Source organism: Doryrhamphus excisus, linkage group LG2 (genome assembly GCF_037039965.1).
Source record: "Doryrhamphus excisus strain RoL-2023G ecotype Guam linkage group LG2, RoL_Dexc_Guam_v1.1, whole genome shotgun sequence".
In the NCBI taxonomy this organism is placed as follows: Eukaryota; Metazoa; Chordata; class Actinopteri; order Syngnathiformes; family Syngnathidae; genus Doryrhamphus; species Doryrhamphus excisus.
Genome location: NC_136358.1, coordinates 14,984,944 through 15,004,991, shown reverse-complemented (window position 1 = coordinate 15,004,991; position 20,048 = coordinate 14,984,944). Strand labels below are relative to the sequence as shown.

At 42.4% G+C, this 20,048-nt stretch overlaps 1 protein-coding gene across 3 annotated transcripts in view; it reads right to left on the bottom strand.

Annotated features, from left to right (window-relative positions):
• Positions 1-20,048, bottom strand: part of LOC131132440 (chemokine-like protein TAFA-5) — a 124,313-nt gene that overhangs the window by 33,960 nt on the left and 70,305 nt on the right. For all 3 annotated transcript variants that reach the window (XR_009130363.2, XR_009130364.2, XM_058078050.2), the window contains exon 2: positions 13,037-13,186. Coding sequence is in view for 1 of the 3 variants with exons in the window: in XM_058078050.2 (XP_057934033.1) it covers positions 13,037-13,186 (150 nt within the window). In the remaining 2 variants the exon portion in view is untranslated. The remainder of the gene's footprint in view (positions 1-13,036; positions 13,187-20,048) is intronic.

The window sequence follows — 20,048 nt, the reverse complement described above, 5'->3', positions numbered from 1 at the left end:
GGTTAGAAATCCAGTGTAATAATGGACTCAGACCTAAGCTTTAACGGCCATATTAAATCAATAACATCGACGGCTTTTTACCAAAAGAACATTTCCAAAATCAAGGGAATAGTGTCTAAGACAGATTTAGAGACTAATCCAGCCTTCTCAACGGGCTCTCTAAACAAGCTGTAAAATAGCTGCAGTACATCCAGAATGCTGCTGCTCAAGTCCTGACTAGAACCAGGAAATATGACCATATTAGTACTTCCTGTCACACAGAGAATAGACTTTAAAACAGCTCTCCTTGTGTACAAGTCTTGTCATGGTCTTGCACCAAAGTACATCTTTGACATTTTACAGCCACATGAACCATGTTGGGTTCTGGGAAGCTGAGGGGGTGGTCTCCCGTGGGAGTCCAGAGTCAGGACTAAACACGGAGAAGCAGTGTTTCAGTTTTATGCTGCCAAAATCTGGAATCTTCCAGAAGATGTGCAACAATCCTCAACCTTGGCAATGTTCAAATCCAGGCTGAAAACTCAGCTGTGGATATGACAACTGAAAGTATTTTATCTGCATTTATTTGTTTGATTTATAGCAATTTATGTAAAGATTTTAAGTTTTATGGACTGATTTTATGAAGTGATTTTATCCTTTTTTCTGCAAAGCACTTTGTATTACCTTACGGACAAATAGTGCTCTTAACATTAATGAGAATAATTAGAGGCACTTATGAGAGGGAGGGGTACAAGCAAATCTGCACATTACATTCTCCTACATGAATTATTTTCAATGTATCTCTATAAACACACTGCCAGGTCCTTGGAGAGGCAGTCTGTACATCTCCTATATACTTCAACCCTTTTAAAAGAAACCAGAGAATAGAAAACACATTTCAAGAGCCTTTGCCCTTTAAAAGAACCAAACCTCACTTGGAAAATTCTCAGGAAGGCAAAGGTGTGCTCGCCTACCTCGTCTTCCATCTATCAACAACATGGAGGTGTGAATGTGTGCTTTATACACATACGAACATGCGCCCTGGTGGCTGTAATCAGTATTGACATGACATCAGCGCAGTGCTAGAATCTTCAGGCGATGACACAATACACTATTAGTTGACTATATAAAAGTAACAGCATCCATCCCATCATGACATAGTGACACTTACACACAGTAAATACCCCTGCTCACCTCTAAGAGTGCATTATAAACACAGAAGGACACAAACTTAATCAGATGGAGTGAGACGGCGAATGAGAGCAAGAGAGAGAGAGAGGCCACTGCATTAGTGCACGTGTGATTTATTCTCCCCTGTAGGTGAAGGAGACACCATTTGTATTCATTTGCCTTTATTTTTATCCCACATTCGCCGTCACGTGCCTGTCGCCGCCATACTAATATTATTTTGGCCACAGCGAGCTCTTATAAAAATTGCCCCCGTGTGACTGCACACACACACACACACACACACAAAAGGAAGACTTGCCACTTCATTTTATATCATCCATCTGATTTTATTCCGTTTTTCTTTACAGGTGGATTAAAAAGGACAATACGGTGAGAGGGGTGGGGATGATGATGTCAACTACAATGCTATGCACGCAAACATTTTTTTTTTACAGACAGCCTGGTTTGTTGTTTTTTTCCTTTAACAGTGGCAAGGTGAGCCAGTGGCGCTCCAAGCCAAGGACAAAGACAATAATGTCCATGAAGCTTCGCGCAGGGTGGCACAACAGCCTGCCTATGTAGTTGTTCCTCGCTACATCGCGGTTCCAATATCGCTCTCTTACTCTATTGCAGTTTTTCAAAAACATATTAATAAATCATCGCCGTTCTTGGTTGACTGTGGCCTCAAATACTGGAAAACAAGTTATACAGTATGTAGTATTCTGGCCATATTGACGAGACATGACATATCACATTACCAAACACACTGGCACATGGCATGTCTGACATGATGAGTGAAAAGGAGTTCTCCTCTCATTCCATGTGGAAGTGGTAAGATGTTGGCTTCTTATTTTGTCTTTCTTCCCCACTCCATCTGGAACCCTTTCTTAAGTTTAGTTACATTACTAACTAGCTGTGCAGCCGTGGCCGAAATTAATATTTATTTTGGGCTGCACAGTGGGCCTAGTGGTTAGCGCGCAGGCCACACAGCTAGAAGATCTGAGTTTAATTCCACCCTCGGCCAACTCTGTGTGGAGTTTGCATGTTCTCCTCGTGCATGCATGGGTTTTCTCCGGTTTCCTCTCACATTCCAAAAACATGCTAGGTTAATAGGCGACTCCTAATTGTCCATAGGTATGAATGTGAGTGTGAATGGTTGGTTCCAATCCAATCCACTTTATTTATACAAGGACAATACGACTCACGCCGAGTTAAAAGGCAGAGAATAAAAGTGGGTTTCAAGATGAGATTTAAAGCTTTCGATGTTGGGGGCCTTTTTTACTTGGGGGTGGGGTCCATAGCTTGGGGCCAACCACAGAAAAGGCTCGGTCTCCCCTGGTCTTAAGTCTCGTCTTGGGCACCATAAGTTGGAGCTGGCCCTCGAACCTAAGTGACCGCGCTAGATAGTAAATTTGGATGAGGTCCGAGATGTATTTGGGGGCCAGCAGTGTTTGTCTATATGTGCCCTGTGATTGGCTGGCGACCAGCCTCGCCCGAAGACAGCTGGGATAAGCTCCAGCATCCCCTGCGACCCTCATGAGGATAAGCGGTAGAAAATGGATGAATATTAATATTTATTTTATGTTATTATTTTTTCTTAAATTATTCATGCCAAACCTGCCTTCCCTGACCGCACGTCCCTAATAAGCAACATAGAAGAACGACATTGATCTTCAATCGTCATGCTAAGCTAAGAGCTAGCAGCCACTGACTCCAGTTACCCATAAAAATGGGTCCCAACAAATTATTCCCTTTGAACGTCTTGTGATCATACTGCCAACATGATCATGAGCATGTTTTTTAATGAACCCTCAATCTCTCTTTCTTGCTATGCATTCCTTTTTGAGCACTCCGGGCTACGCAACAATTACAGGTGGGTCGGCAAGCGTGCACAATAACCAGACGCATGCATTATTAAATGAACCCGCGTCGCCACAGAATTGCTAAGCCAACCAATAAAGGCAAATTACCAAAGACAAAACGTGGCGAGGCGAGCCTGAAAGAGGAGTCTGCTTGAAATTACACTGCATTAATGAACAACATCATTTTTGAAAATGGAGGGGAAGCGCAAGGTTGCGCCTATCTATGCAAGACAGAGCGAGTGTGTGTGTGTGTGTTTAAAACAAGGAGGGAAGAGATGGAACACAACATTGACTACCTAATTATGCATTTTATCATTTCAGTCACAATAGAGTGCCTCCTTTCTTGCCCGGTGTAGCCGTGCAGCTGTTGCTCTGCTTCTTTAATGAGAAAGATAAAGAATAATCAAAAGCGTGCTGTATTTACGTTCAACCACATTAGGTCCTCTCGCGGTTAGGGCGAGGGAGGGGGCAAACCATCACACTCCTAAACAATGCTTGTTTTTGACTGTCAGTAGCGCTTACGCTCAATTGATGCGAGGTAACGCACTGTTACTTCTGCAAGACTAACATACCGTATACGCTCCAATTGATTGCCGTGACCCCTTCGTAAAAAGGCTGTTTGCAGGTTATCTGACAACAGAGGATGAGTTATCATGCTAATTCGAAGACAATAGTGACTAATGAAGCAGAAATACATGTATGAGATGTGATGAAAACATCATAAAAAAATGTTAGTCTTTGCAAGAAAGAAGATCAGGCTTTGCGCATCCTTCTGTGACCTTGTTGTCTTCGTTTATTCAATAATGATTGAACAAATGCATGTCATCAGTATGCACTCCTGTCAACGACTATTGAGCTGCCATGAGTAATTTGATATCTGCCATACTAATAATCCATCAGCTTTAAAGGCAGCAAGGCTGTCGCTATTCACCTATTCAGTTATGACAAACCATCATACACAAAAATGAGAGGTGTGCACTATAGTTAACCAGCACTAAATATTTTTAAGATCAGTTGAAACGTTGCAGGAACTTACATTTTGCACTGTTGGATTCAGGAGCTTCACTCCTGGTCCACTGGGCCCACGCTAGTTGGTGCCAGTTTGCGCCAAAGATTATGTGATTGCCGCATAGTGGCTTGCTTTGGCGTTGAATTAATGTTCACTCGGCATGTTGCCGTTATTCACCGCCACAGCGAGACACTACACGGCAATCACATAATCTTTGCCGCAAACTGCCACCAACTGGCGCTGGCTGACCCAGTGGACTCCCAGCATCATTGGTGCAACTTGGCTCGCGCCATTACATTCCAGTGGATTCCAATCGGCGGATTATTTGCAACATTTGGTTCCACTTGTTGGACACAAATATTTTAAACATTTTGAAATTTCTTGCCGCCAAACTCAATTTTGGCCGACGTTATGGGCCACCACGAGCCAGTTGCGAGGCAGTTTGAGCCACTGCACGCCACTAGGCACCTTATTGGTGACATTGGTGCCACAGCAAATTGCATTGGCGCAAACTGGCACCAAGTGGACTCTCAGCATAAGTAGAGCTTCAAACTGCTAAAAGAATACATGTGAGTGAGATAAAAATACATTATTATTGCAAACAAGTAAAATGGCTGTTCATCATCAAAAGTTTACGCCAATTGCTAAATAAAACCCAGAACCCCCTCCAAAATAGGAATACAAGGTCAAAAAATTGTTTTGGGCATGCTTGATGCCAGTGTTTCCATCGTGGGGATGTTGCTCCAGGTGGTGAAGATGGCTTCACGTAAGGCGTCCAGTATCTGGGTCCATTTTTGTAAGCTTCCCTAGCAAATTCTCAAGTCAACTGGATTTAGATCAGGGGAACACACAGAGAGATCCAAAAGAGTGATGTTATTCCTTTGACAGGCGAGAGATGCCCCAGCAACATCGCTACAAAGCCAACTACCGTTTGACGCCCCTGCACAACTTGAAGCTCCAATGTTCTGCAGAAGGAAAAAGCAGCCCGGTTCATGATGGCTTGGATCTCCTTTTCATGCTGGTAACATTGGAAGCCTTAAACGATGTTTTCTGTTGAGCTGAAGATCAACTCTTCTCTTAACGGACAGCTCATCGGATCCTCCGGCTTTTGTTTTGACTTTTTTTTGTTCCATAATCCTCAGGATCTTTGAAGATGTTTCTTACTGCGTCCAACCTCAGCACCTATGGCGCAATGCGAGAGGCTTTGCTGATGTATCTCAACAATCCCAGACAGAAAGCCTTTTTTTTCCTTTGCCATCAAGACATCATGACAGTGTGAACACCTGACAGAAAATGCCATCCAATCCATATTTTTGCTGTGATCTTAAACTTTGAACAAGGTGATGAACAGCCTATCTCTCTTGAATGCTTGTTTTAGCCTCACTCCCATTTTTTTCTTTTTGCATTTTGAAGCCCTAATTAGAACATCCTTGACATCTAAGAGTGCCAAATACAAGTTCTACAACTGGACTTAATATTTTCATTAGTAGTGTGTTTATTGAGGTTGACTTGCACATTTTCACACATAATAAGCGCCAATTGTGACAACACTATTGCACTAATAAGAAAGATAAAAATTAAAACACCAAACCCTGCTCGGAGGTGCCTGCATGCCCAAGCGCTAATTATTATGAATTAATTGTTGATAGCCTGTAGCTGGGCGAACAGACAGACATGGCCGTTCGGATATGTGCTCACAACAGGGGAACTGGTCCAATCTTCCAATTAGACCAGTGAGATGGAGGGCATGGACCATCAAACAGGGAAGTGTTAGTGAGAGGACTTCTGGGAAAAAGGTATAGCTCTTCAGTTTCATCACCTTCCTCAGCTTCTAACATCCCCGCCACCTTATTTTAAAACACAATTACATTACATAACAATGGAGCAATGAACTGATGTCTGTATATATGCGGATATTGGGTGAGATCGGAGCAATCTGATTGGTCTCTTTCTGTATGTGTGCTTAAATCTTCAAACACGATATTATATATTCACGATATATGATATTCATGCTTTATTGTGCATTTTCAAGGAAAAGTACAAGTTGTAAGTGAATGACAGCTGAAGGAGGCGATTTACGCCTACTTAAAAGCTTCATTATACGACGCTAGTGATTTGTATGTTGGCCTTGCGGGGAAAAAAGGAATTCCAAGAGGTGACTATAATACTTCAACACAAGAGCCCGATGGCTCATTTAAAACCCGGGGCGGCATCACACGTAGTCAATCTAGCGAGCAAACATGGCTCTTCATGGACACTCGCGAGCAGAGTTAAACTTTAGTTGAATGGCTTTGCATTTAATCAACACGCTACTTATCTTGAACGACACACACACACACATACGGTTGCTTAGGTAACACATCAGTGGCACACAAGGAAAAGAGCCTTGTCAGGTGGAACAGTCCGAGTAACTTCATGGACGTGGATTCATTAGAATGAAACACAGGCAGAAACGCGCTCCACATCAATAATGTCTCAGAACCTGGGAACACCTGGGTCCACTTCATCACCGCATGCCTGCTGGATTTATGGAGGCGTGGGGTGTAAGGAGGGGAGGATATGAGGATAATGCAACTTCATTAAGACGCTGATGTGTATGAGCTACAGTATATCATGTGCCATTAAATATTTACAGTCAATGCAATGCAGAGTACTTAGTCATCATTGGTTGCATGAATGCATCACATACCAGGATTGTAATTACTGTAGTCAGACTCAAAAAAGTCAGACTTTTTTTCATAGGTTGGCCGTACCTGCGACTTATACTCCAGAGAGACTTATAAATGGAAAAAAAAAAACTGTTTATGTTACATAAACACTGGACACCTTTTCTGTTCATGTTTATTTTTTGTGTAGCTGAATAACCATTGTGTTAGCATATCTTACACCTATTCAACCTGTTCTCTATTCTTTTATTAATGTTAGAACTTGCCTTCCAAGAGGACGTAAAGTCTGTTTTGGTCAAGTAGTTTGGAAAATAAATTACCCGCAAAAAATGCGACTTATACTCCAGACTTATGCATGTTTTTTTCTACCTAATTATGCATTTTTGGCCTTGTGCGACTTATACTCTGGAGCGACTTATAGTCCAGAAAATACAGTATACCTTTTAAGAGTCATCGTTTTGAACATTTTCCTACATTAAAAACTGCAGAATTTGGCTACTTCCTGATCAAATACAGATATGAAAGTGAACACGAAGCTACCGAGAACGTCCCTTCTTGCTTTATGTGTGAGCTCAGTCTATCTATGACTGCGCTCAGTGAGTTAGATCGGGGCGTCTGCCAGTTTCTGTTTATCAGCATCTCACCAATAATATAATGTCGCAGAATCTGTTACTGTTACTTCCTACAGTCCATGTAATGTCTTTAATGTATGTGAGACATAGTTACTCTTGCTCATTTGGATAATAAACTACATACTAATGTCAGTACTGTGCAGTACTCGCTTCTGATCCTTCCATAGAGAGGAAAATATTAGTATTTTGACAGCAGCAGCACCAGCTGGAGAGAAGCAAATGCATTAGAGATATGAATTTGCCTTCCAAGATGGAGGATTGTATAAATCCAAGCTCAACGGAGGGTGATCAAAGTATCAGAACTTTGCCTGGAGAAGGATAGGGTGCATGTACTTGAGATCCAAATCAAAGGTATGGAGACAAGAGTGAATTATTTTCTTAATGTTGAACAACTGTGTCAAATGCCTTATTGGGGAATTCATTAGGGAGAAATCTACAAAGACATACATGACGCAAGGCTAATAGATAGCAGTCACTGTAACGCTGAAGCGGCTGCTACACAATAAAAGGCACGGTTGTGTTTTTTTATGCTAATATGCACCACATAGCCTCGACGCCCTATGGGGAAAACACTCTCATTCTTTGTGTTATATATTCATGCTTGTCAAAATCCAAAACACAAACTGGCTCAGTGTTTCTGTGTAAACCCCACAAAGAAACTATTTTGATAGCAGCCACTCGGAAGAGAGCGAGAGAGTGATCTGCATTCATATCAGCACAATGCAAAACAATAAGAAATAGAGAATTAGACTTTTGTTTGGTTCGTTCTTTCAGTCGCTGCTGCACTGCTGCAAGTTGACTCAATCGTCTTTAGGCTTCATTCATTCATTTTCTACCGCTTATCCTCACGAGGGTGGCGGGGGTGCTGGAGTCTATCCCAGCTCTACACCCTGGACTGGTCGCCAGCGAATCACAGGGCACATATAGACAAACAACCATTCACACTCACATTCATACCTATGGACAATTTGGAGTCGCCAATTAACCTAGCATGTTTTTGGAATATGGGAGAAAACCGGAGTACCCGGAGAAAACCCACACATGCAAGGGGAGAACATGCAAACTCTACACAGAGATGGCCGAGGGTGGAATTGAACTCGGGTCTCCTGCACGCGAACCACTCGGCCCCTTTAGTATCATTAAAAACGGATATTTCAGGGATGCAAACTCAGTTAAAGTCAATATTTGGTGAATATTGTTACACAAATACATTAAAAACGGATCCTTGACCTACCGGCTTTGAACTCACTGCTGCAAAACCATTACAATCAGAAAACAGCACTTTTAGGTGAATTTTGCCCATAATCTACAACCCTACAATTTTTTTGACACATATTGTACTATTCTATAAACATTCTTGCCCTTTTAACCCTACATAATTGGTGAAATGTAGCATCATATGCATCATCAATTTTTCTCCGGGTCTCCGAGCTGTGAGGCCTGCGTGCTAACCACTCATCCGCTGTGCAGCCTTATCGGGTTTTATCTTGTATAAAAAATGTCAAAATTTCACAACACATTTGATTTATGTTTTTTTATTCCTTGCTTCTACACCATATATAGCTCATTTATCATAACTAAAATGCAAGACAAAATCACAGACTCGCAAACAACCAGCTGCTGATCTAAAAGGACACAGAGATTGCTTCATTTTACAACATATGGGTGGAAAATTGGGGTAAAAAAAAAATCACTATTTGGAAGCTGCGTTAGATGATTAATTATCAGAAGAGATGAGGATTTCAAGTGAATCATGCACGCTAACACCAAAAAGCAATCGAGCGTGAATTTCAAAGAGCAAAATGCAATCACAGTGCAAATGAGAGATTATCTCATTCCTCCAGGTTGGATATAATAGCAACAAGGAACGATAAAAGAGAGATTTCTACACAGAGGGAGAGTTGTGTGACTTGGATGTGATTGGCTGAAAAAAAAAGGCGCCACGTGATTTGTGTCACGTTCCTCCAAACCAGAACACTCGAGGAGAAGCGGTCGACCTCAGGGCTGCAGTACCCATCTGCCTGCCCTCTGCACCTCCTTTGACAAGACCACAACCCATGGCCATCAGTTTACTCGTAAATGTAGCACAGAACGTGAGAGAGGGACACAAAACAGAGAGGGAGCCGCATTACACATTCACCACTACACCATCTTTTCTAGTTCTAGTCCCTCCGGATAGTTCTGTGGTAGGCGGCTAGCTTGCTAACTGGCTGCGGGAGCTGACATGACATGTTTCCCCAACAGACCCGAGCCCGTCCCCGCATTCCTTCCTTCCTCCCTCCCAGGATCAGATCAACCCAGTGGCTTGATGCAGTGTGATTGGAGCTCTGGTAGTGTCTAATAGCCCTGAGAGCCAGTCTGACGCATTCTGTTGGTTCTATCGCCTGCTGATTCACGGAAAACCTCACGCTTAGGCTTGCCAGGAGATGAGGATCACAGTCCATAGCTTGGAATACTGTATAATCCATATAATGGATCAAAAATGGATGCAAATTCTATCAAAATATCCGGCAACACAAGTAAGAAACAACATAATTGATGGTGGTAACGCCACAATTTGGGGGTGCATGAGTCCTGCCCGCACTAGGGAGCTGCGGTGGAAACAATTATCTTGTGTTGTCATATTATCCCTTAAGGAAATATATCCCAAAATGGCTGCTGGAAGCTCCCCACTGAGCGAGCACCCAAGGATGCTCGGCTTGTTTACACAAAACCAGCTGAATGGATGACACTGCTTCTTTATTTTCTACCGCTTATCCTCACAAGAGTGGCGAGGGGTGCTGGAGCCTATCCCAGCTGTCTACGGGCGAGAGGCGTGGTACACCCTGGACTGTCGCCAGCCAATCACAGGGCACATATAGACAAACAACCATTCACACTCACATTCATACCTATGGACAACATAATTGATGGTGGTAACGCCACGATCTGGGGGTGCATGAGTCCTGCCCACACTGGGGAGCTGCAGTGGAAACGATTATCTTGTGTTGTCATATTATCCCTTAAGAAGATATCCCAAAATGGCTGCTGGAAGCTCCCCACTGAGCGAGCACCCAAGGACGCTCGGCTTGTTTACACAAAACCAGCTGAATGGATGACACTGCTTCTTTTGACATGACTACCACAACATTCACAATGGAAGCGCTGCTCCGACAAGAACCTGCAGCAGCCAAGCTAAGAAACTCCTGGATCAACACCATTGTTTTCAGAGACCTGGAAGCTGCCGTAGCCTTTTGATGGCAGCTCCGGATTATCCCGTGGTGACCGCTGCCATTGCACACGGAAGCATGAAGGACAGATCATGTCGGCCGAGGCGGCAAAGGCATTTTCAAGCGGAGTGCCAGACCTCAAGGACTCCACTAGATTAGAACTGATTGAATTCCCATTTGTAGCATTTAGGGTCATCGATGTCAGCACTCTTTCTCTTCCACTCTCTCACTTTCAAAGTCTGCAAAGTGAGTCAGAACAAATAAAACCGCACTTGCAAAGATAAGCATATTTGCATGGCAATAATATCAAGCACTCAGATTTTGAAATATGAACAGCAATAAAGTTTTTATTTCGACAGGAGGTAATATAATATCGCAGGAAATTGGAAATTACAACCATCCTCAGAAAACACGCACACAAAGTTGTGTTTTATGTGCGCTATATATGCAGACTTTGTTGTTTTTTGATCTTTTCCCTATCTAGGACAGGTGTCTTGATCAATACAAGGAGGGAACAAAGTAATTTCCCCGCTGAAAAAAGGGTGAAACATTGATTCATCTATGTAAGAATAGCCGAAAGGACAAGAGATGAAATTCCACCCACTGCTTTTCTTGCTGAGGGAAGCATTGCAAATAATAGCTGAGTCATACTTCTCTCTGTCTGACAGTGTTTTGTTTGTTTAACATCCATTTCATATTAAAAGTTAAAATGTGCACTGAACCAAGCTCTCTATCATTAAAAGGACCATTTCTGTGACAATTGCGAGGTAATACAATTTTTTCGTTTTTTTCAGCAGAAATGACATCTAAATTCACCCTAAGTTGGAAATAATGTACAAATTATAAATGTGAATGATACATGTACACAGTATTTATATGCTTATGTCTTTGCGCTTCACTGATTATGATTTCACACGGATTTCTCGCTCTTTCAATGCATATAATCAATAGAGAGACAAGGGAAGCTACTGGAGCTGAATCTAATCCAATTACTGTCACATTTATTGCAAATGTTCATCCAAAATCGGAGGAAAATGTCAAAATCTGTCACTCTATCACGGTTCTCCAAAAATATATTAATTAAGAATTCATTAGGAATGGCATCCGGAATATTAAGGGCTCTAGCCAAAAATCAGGATGCGGATCAAAACGATTGGCTGTGGCGACTCCATAATCAGGGAAAAGCCGAAAGAAACAAACAAAGTACTGTTTCCTGGTTGAAGATGGCCTATCAAAAGGAAAAAAAAAATATGTACATATTTTTAACAAAATCTCATGTATGTTTTTCCTGAATTAAGCATTTCCAAACATAAACAAAAATACAAATATAAGTCATTCAGAAGACGCATTCAAACGTGAGATGATATGTATTACCGTAATTTCTGCACTATAAGTCGCTCCGGAGTATAAGTCGAACAAGGCCAAAAATGCATAATTAGGTAGAAAAAAACATACGTAAGTCGCACTGGAGTATGAGTCGTATTTTTTGCGGGTAATTTATTTTACAAACTACTTGACCAAAACATTACGTCATCTTGGAAGCAAAGTTCTAACAATAAAATAATAGAGAACAGGCTGAGTAGGTGTAAAATATGCAGAAAAGGTGTCCAGTGTTTATGTAACATAAACAGTTTTTTCATTTATAAGTCACTCTGGAGTATAAGTCGCAGGAACAGCCAACCTATGAAAAAAAGTGTGACTTATAGTCTGGAAAATACGGTATTTTATACTGGTCACTGGAGGTGTGAGTGATGCTACTGTCATGTTCAGTGACCAGACCTGATTATAACAAGTTTGATTGCAGGTTCCAAAAGGCACAACAAATTCCTAACACGGGCTTCTGATGCATCTATAAACCACACCAAGCTCCACCCCCACCCCAAGTCACATAATGTCATTGAGTTGTGTTTTCTATCTTTAGAGCGTCCATAAAAGAGAAAGACTTGTGCTCATGTCTCACACGTAGATGATGTCCTCCCACAAAAAATGCAGTGTTCCTTGGAGTCCCGCCCTTTTTGTTAATCAGCGAGTCAAAGATCCTCTACACGACAGGACTGCTCTAAATGATTTGATTAATTTTGACCCCTTTGTGTGCAGCACCAAATGCATCACCTGTAATCTTAAGCATTGTGAAATGATGCCCAAACGCAGCGTGTAAGTCACGATGTAAAACACTGCTACTGCACAAATCCTGTCAGTATGCCATGGAATACAAGCCCATCTGGTCATGGGGGGCTTTGGAAACCCGCCTGCAGCGACGTTCTTCTTAAATAGCGATTCAACTGCGAATTGGTGCAAGCTTTAGTTACATCCAGTCATTCAGCTTGATCCACCTTAAGTCTGCCTTAAAAACAAGCCAAACCTCTCTAGCCCGAGGATTAATAACATGACTCAACGCTTGGATATAGCCGCATGCGCTTAATTGTATTTATGTGCATCAAAGCTCAAAGACGCCCGAGGACAAACATGTTCATGTCTGAGTCGTTTTCAAGAGAAGCACAGCACGTCTTACCATCCACACAGGCGGGTCTTGCTCTTGTAGTTCCGGCGATCTGGCCCTTCTTGCAGGCGCAGCGGGCCGTCTGCCTGGCGATGGTCCGCCGTGGTTGGCTGCTGTCCCTGTCCAGCGTCACAATTTCACATGTCCCCGCCGCCAGCTGGCCTGCGGATAACAATACACGGCAGGAAAGTGAGGTCAGAGACGCACGGGGCAAGATAAAACAATCTGCTGTGTGCGTGTTCCGTGACACGGTCTGTCATGTCACTGTGACTATTCATAGGGTTGCTCAATTAGCAGCACGGGAGCCATGTTGGAGGAATGTGTTTGTGATAGATGGAAAGATACAAAGATGTTGAGATATGGTGGTAAGCCACATCCCATCAGCACGCTCTTTGAAGGTAATGTAACCATGAATACTGATAAACTTTGTAATTGCAGTCAAGCCCCCCCTCGTCACACATACACACACACACACACACACCCACACCCCATGTATTCAATCTGGTGACCTTTGGCTGTGTAGCCGAGGCCCTTGTTGCTCACAAATTAACCTTTGTCTGTATATGGAAGCCCTAAGGTGCCATGCTGGAGAGGCTTATCAGGATCTAATTGTGATTGGCAAGAGGACGGAAGTTGTGATTAAATCTGGACTTGAGTCGCCAACACTCGGGTGGTTGGCTTAATGAACTGAGCTGCGAGGGGTCACACCTGGGGTAATGAGAATCTATCAGGATTCATCCGCATGCCGCCACTGCTGCTCCCGGCGCCAACCATGGCCATGTAGAGACACGCTGTGTGTGCACTGAGTGGAAAGTTTCTTCAATTAGGTCTCCGTGCGCTACTTTTAATGGTGGCTTTCAAGTCATGTAAAGGAAATGCTTGGCTTCTATGCTATTGTCTTAAAAGCCTTATTTACACCCGTTTCCATACAGACTGGCTGACTGATGTGGACATAGGCAGGGTCACATTTTTTAACCTATGGCAGCTGTTTCCCAACATTTGGCCATATTTTTATTTAATCAGTTTTCATGTGAAAGTCTAGCAACATGAGTATTGTGTGTGGTTCTGACCTGCGATGGAGGGGTTGGGCTGTAGAGGGCAGTAGTGTTGGCCCGCTAGTTAGAGCCAAACCAAGAGAGAAGAAGAGGTGCCAAGCCGCATTGGCCACACTGAAGTATGGAGTGCATTGTAAGGTATACAGTGTCATTTTTTTAGATGCCAATAAAAAGCTGATTTGTGCACAGTCATCCCGCCTCATCGTAATTTAGCTTTACAATGACAATAAAGCTTTCATACTTTCGTTAGCAAATCTTTCTCCTGTTGGCTAACAATCAAAAAAAGAAATAAATGAATCCAAGCTATACTGCCACGCTGGGTGCTTTTTTTAATGCAGTGTTGCAGTGGTGTCCAAAGGGCGGCTCGAGGAATATTTGTGGCTGTTTTTTAATCGGCCCACGGCGCGGTCTAAAAATAGAATTTAAGAAGAAAACTAGAAAAATAACTACTTTTTTTTAAATCAGCAGTCAATCCATCCATCTTCTTGCGCTTAGTTGAAAAAAAGTCAGCAGTATTTTGGCAAAATATTTAGACAGAAAAGTTGTAATCCAACAAGAATATCTGTAACTGTTCTAGAATAACATAATAATAAGTAATATTACAGGGATATTGTTTATTATGTTACATTTTCTGGACTTTGACACGGTTTAAAATGGCTGTACTTTTGACACCCCTGAGTTATGGAGATATTTGGAGATATTTTCTCCAGAAGCCGTCTGTTCAGTTTGCATTAATTTATTTCCTTGCCTACGAGCTTTATTAAATTTGTACCACTCGGTCAACAATGTGTATGTCGATGTTGACTTAAGCGGACAATTTTTAGTTGTATCTATTTCAAGTCATGTTTTCAGTATCAGTGCAATAAGCAACTGTCAATGGTGGGTGTGAGTGACAGAAAGAAAAACTGCCAAAACCTCATGTAACTGACTGCTTTTTTTTAACTGAAAAAAATTACCATCGTATGTCAATTTTTGCCTGCATGGCGGACAAATGGTTAGCATGCAGGCCTCACAGCTAGGAGACCCGAGTTCAATTCCACGCTTGGCCATCTCTGTGTGGAGTTTGCATGTTCTCCCCGTGCATGCGTGGGTTTTCTCCGGGTACTCCGGTTTCCTCCCACATTGACTCCAATTTGTCTCCAATTTGATTGGATACAACAATGTAAAACTATGCAACAATATCAAAATAACCAAATAATAAAATAATTCCCTTTTATTGAGCCACAGCAATCGACCCGTTAATCTCGCATTTCATCCTTCCCTCACTTCTGAACAACAACAACAACAACAACAACTCTTCTACTTGGGGCACTAATCTCATCCTCGACCAGGAGATGGCACTCCACCCTTTTCTTAGCAAGAATCATGGACTCGGACTTGGAGGGCCGACCGGTAGGAGGCCTCGTGGAAGACCCAGGGCACGTTCAAGAGACTATGTCTCTCAACTGGCCTTGGGATCCACATTAGTGTCCTAATTAAACACCATTGCAGTCTAAAATATGACATTTGTCACACAGGCATCATATATGTAACTATAGTTGCACATTACTTACAGACACAGCGGATTAGTGAGTATTCCACAACTAAACGTGTGCTCTGTATCATTCAAGTTGTATTGCCTCCCAAAGGGAAAGAAACCCACCAGCACCTCACTTTAAATTTAATCACAGGACTAGCCCAAGTTTGGAAAAACTTCGGAATACTCCGGAAATACCGTATTTCTGACACTCAATAACCTTGGGTTATGCTGCTGCGTTTAGGCGTCCCAGTACACAACGACAAACCCTCCTGATAGCTTGAGGTTGCCGTCTTCTCTGATTTCCACTAAGATACTATTTTAAGGTTTGCGAATCCTGAATGGCGAATATGCGAGGATCCACTGTATATGAAAACGATACAACGCAACATTAGAACAATAGTCATTTTCTGTTCATGACAGCCTTAGCGGTGACAGTAAACATGAGGCCCCTCGTTGATGAAACGTGGGTGTTTTAATGAGCTTCTAAGACTCCACAACAGAGGAGCCGCGACTTCAGATTTGCGGCGACCTTTGAGCTTGTTGACTTCACGCGGCGTAGCGATCCCAGCAATTACAAAAGACATACAAACTCTGTCAGTTGAGCTGTCTTTGCTGTTGGGGGTTCCAAAGGAGCTGCCAGGGAGTGGAAAGAGTAAAAAAAAAAAAAATTGTGGGTGGACTTGGGGAGCAGGAAGTAAATGCAGGCGTACATGAAAACATTCCCACCCACACGGGAGTTTCTATGACAAGTCATTATCCGCCATCAGCCAGAGAAGCAGCAACAAGGAGGAGGAAGTTAAACTAGAAGGATGGGATGGAGGAAGAGGCCGGCAATGAAGGTGGAAATCGGTTCTTGATCTCTCAAGACATGACACATTTGATTTTGTTGACATGTATTATTCAACAAAGAGAATTTCTGCTCTCTTCTCTTCTATGGAGTCGTATTTATAGTTTCTCACTTCCTGCTGTGAGGCACAGTGGCATCACTGAGCACTAAAAATATTCTAACCATGTTTCAGTGCATTGGCCGTAATGGCTGTAATTCATCTGGTTTTACGCTGATGCCTGCTAATGAACTAATTCTTGAATGTTCAATACTTGTGGTTTTCTTTCTTTTGTTGTCCCTTTTTGAGTCAGGAAATTCCTTTCTGTTTCAGAGTGGTGCCGTATGTTAAAAATGGACATTAATTCATTCATTTTCTACCGCTTATCCTCACGAGGGTCGCACGGGGTGCTGGAGCCTATCCCAGCTGTCTTTGGGCAAGAGGCGACTGGTCGCCAGCCAATCACAGGCACATACTATAGACAAACAACCATTCACACTCACATTCATACCTACAATTTGGAGTTGCCAATTAACCTAACATGTTTTTGGAATGTGGAAGGAAACTGGAGTACCCGGAGAAAACCCACGCATGCACGGGGAGAACATGCAAACTCCACACAGAGATGGCCGAGGGTGGAATTGAACTCGGGTTTTCTAGCTGTGAGGCCAGTGCATTAACCACTAGGCTCACCGTGCAGCCCTTGTTATATCCAATTGTTCACAAATAAGGGTGTTTATACATCCATCCATCCAATTTCTATACCGCTTATCCTCATTAGGGTTGCGTGGGTATGCTGGAGCCGACCCCAGCTTGGTTAGAGGTGGGGTAATGGTAATGGTTTAATTTCATTTGAACATGCATCAGATTACAATTGAATGCATCACATAATCAGTTCACAGTCCCACATGTCCAAAAGGAGTAGGAAGAAGCAACGCTTATTAAATCCTACCCCTCCATCTGGTACTTTTACAATCAGTAACTGTTACATTTGTTCACTTCCTGCTTTCCTAATATAGTTTTTTGTTGTTTTGTTTGTCACGTACCGAAGTACGAGGTGATACACGGGTTACACCCTGGACTGGTCAATACCAAAATATGTCGCATCACCCACCTCTTCTTGCGGCTACTGTATACAGTAAGTATATGTCTTTAGAAAGAAGACATATTTTGTGATGTGTTATCATGCGACATGTGATGTGCTCGTTGTGATGCACAAAAACATCGGCATCTCGTCTTATCACGCACAACAGTGACAGCATGATGTGTATGTCACTCGCGTTTGGCTCGTAAATCAAAGTAATGATGAAATCTGCAAGCGGATGGTGGTGGCCCTGGGTGGGAAATTTAAGCATTGGCAGAGACATTGAAGCTCATGAGAGGTGATCCATCCTAACGATAGCAGGACTTTTTCACTCACAACAAGAGTGGAAAAAAAAGAAAACACAATGAAAGAGATTTGGAATGACTGCTGAAAGGGAAAGGTGAGGGATCAGCAGAGGCAGCAGATGCCAGACAATGTATTCTAACATTTTTTTACTTTTGAATTGATGTATTTAGTCATTTATCTTATCTTATTAAATTATAAGTTAATTGTACTATTTATGGCTGCATGGTGGTCGTGTGGTTAGCAGACCTCATAGCTAGGGGACCAGGGTTCAATTGCACCCTCGGGCATCTCTGGTGTGGTGTTCTCTCCATGCATGCGGGGGTTTTCTCCGGGTACTCCGGTTTCCACCCACATTCCAAAAACATGCTAGGTTAATTGGCCACTCCAAATTGTCCATAGGTATGAATGTGAGTGTGAATGGTTGTTTGTCTATATGTGCCCTGTGATTGGCTGGCGACCAGTCCAGGGTGTACCCCGCCTCACGACCGAAGACAACTGGGATAGGCTCCAGCCCCCCCCCGTAACCCTCATGAGGAAAAAGCGGTAGAAAAGTATGAATGTATTATTTATTTCACTTATTTCTTCTTTTCTTTCATCACTACCTAAGCCATATAGTTACTGTTACATGTGTCCTTTTCTCTACCAAACACGTTTAACAGTGAAAGTGTAAGCAAGAGATGTTCCCCATTGTACAGTAGGTGGATAAAACATATAAAAGCACCATGAATACAGCAGACTATGGTGATCTACCAGCCAGCAAAAAAAAGTGTAAAGCCCCTTACAAATGGCGTTTACTGAAGGTACAAGTCATTTCAATAGAAGGGTGTCCTTCACTGACAAGGTGCAGCCCAGTCTCTTTTCGTGTGAGCAGCGGAAACAATCTAAAATTGGCATGTGTCCTCAGAAATGAATCCAAAGCCGCTAGCGGCATTGCTATGATTTATCGTCACCCTTCCTAGCTTCAGTTTGCCGAGCCGTTGTCAGTGTGGCCGGCCAAATGGCTGATTAAAACGTATGTGTGGCCACCCTAGAGTGAAATGAACGCTGTCGCCGTGACAGAAGATGGATTCATGTGGCAGCGCCGCACGTGGGATAATACACGCTAACGTTATTGACATACCCAATGTCTTATTATTTCGCCTCCCACTCCTCAGCGCATTGCAATTGCTCTGTCATTGCCGGCCATTTGACAAATGTGCAGCCTTGGCGACAACATGAGCAGACATTTGTTTTCAGCCTGACCACTTTTTTGCCCAAAGGTTTCAGCGCATGTTTCTTCAGGAGACTCTTTTTTTTTCTAATGGATGCTCATTTCAGAAGAAATTCTACAATTCTGATATTATATCCAAGTATTATTTTAATGTTGAAATGTGAGGGACGCAGTCACTTTTATAATCACTTTGACTAATAATATAAAAAAAACATGTCCTTGAATGCCAGAGAATCTTAGGATGGAGATAGCAACATATGGACATTTGTAAACAGATTCCTCGCAGTCAAAAGCTGCGCTAACAAAATGTCTTCCTCAAATAATCTCCACTTAACCCAAAAATGCTACATGACAGCTTGGTGTAGTTGGAAACAAGCTCGGCATCTGTTGTGCTGGGGAAGGCAGTGTGTAAATGTTAGACATCGTCATCCCCCCCCAATAAATAAATAAAAAGACTGCATCACTCCTGCATGCTACAGCTGTTCGACATGAGCGAGGAACGTCTGCCGCCAAGACTGTGAGAAATCCCGTTTTAGATCCAAACGCCGCATTGGTCCAACCTTGATGTCATGCTTTTGCCCTGAGGTCGGGCAGTCTATTTTTATTTTATGTTTTAATGAAGCCTAATCAGAGGTTGCAAGAGTCAAGTGAAGCAGCAGGAGAGAAGAAGAAGACAGTGTGGATATTTTTATGTTTGTTATTATTCTCATTATTATTACACAATATCACAAAACTCTCCTTGATTGCAGTATATCTAATTAGACTATTCTACAGAGTCAGACAAAATTATCTGACACATTTGTAGGTTAAATAAAAGGCAAATAAAAGTAAAGAAACATTTTTTTTTTGAAAAGTACATATAATGCCATTTTGCTTTGTTTCTTTATAATGCCATTGTTTTTGGTTTCTTTTTCAGTTGCTGCCATGAATTGGACTGGTGAGCATCGCGCTTTTATTGTGGAAACGTTTATCAAAACAAACGAATCTGTAGGCAAATAAAAGCAAATAAAAATAAAAGGCAAATAA